The 466-nt window shown below is 63.1% G+C and overlaps 1 protein-coding gene across 1 annotated transcript in view; it reads left to right on the plus strand.

Moving 5' to 3' along the window:
* Nucleotides 1-462, plus strand: part of LOC104501349 (hyaluronan and proteoglycan link protein 2-like) — a gene marked incomplete at its 3' end in the record, with an annotated part of 3,779 nt that extends 3,317 nt beyond the window's left edge. Inside the window, exons 5-6 of the mRNA XM_010145147.1 lie at nt 2-112; nt 446-462. Of these exons, the coding sequence (XP_010143449.1) occupies nt 2-112; nt 446-462 (128 nt within the window). The remainder of the gene's footprint in view (nt 1; nt 113-445) is intronic.
* Nucleotides 463-466: the final 4 nt, after the last annotated feature.

Raw genomic sequence — 466 nt, forward strand, 5'->3', positions numbered from 1 at the left:
TCGCGGGGGCCGTGCGGTGGCCGTCTCCTCCTGCCGGGTGTCCGCTCCTATGGGGCCAGGGACAAGCAGAAGGACCGATTCGATGCTTTCTGCTTCACCTCCGCTCTTCAAGGTAGTGCTGGGGTCCCCTGGCCCTCCCATAACGGCACCAAACCCTGATGCCCACCCAGCTTTGTGTCAGGGCTGGGGATGTTCCCATCAGGCCGTGGTGGCCTCTCACTCACCATGTCCCCATCCATCCCCAGGCCAGGGGGGCCAGGGACAAGCAGAAGGACCGATTCGATGCTTTCTGCTTCACCTCCGCTCTTCAAGGTAGTGCTGGGGTCCCCTGGCCCTCCCATAACGGCACCAAACCCTGATGCCCACCCAGCTTTGTGTCAGGGCTGGGGATGTTCCCATCAGGCCGTGGTGGCCTCTCACTCACCATGTCCCCATCCATCCCCAGGCCAGGTCTACTTCATCCGGG

Source organism: Buceros rhinoceros, unplaced genomic scaffold (assembly GCF_000710305.1).
Source record: "Buceros rhinoceros silvestris isolate BGI_N320 unplaced genomic scaffold, ASM71030v1 scaffold30831, whole genome shotgun sequence".
NCBI lineage: Eukaryota > Metazoa > Chordata > Aves > Bucerotiformes > Bucerotidae > Buceros > Buceros rhinoceros.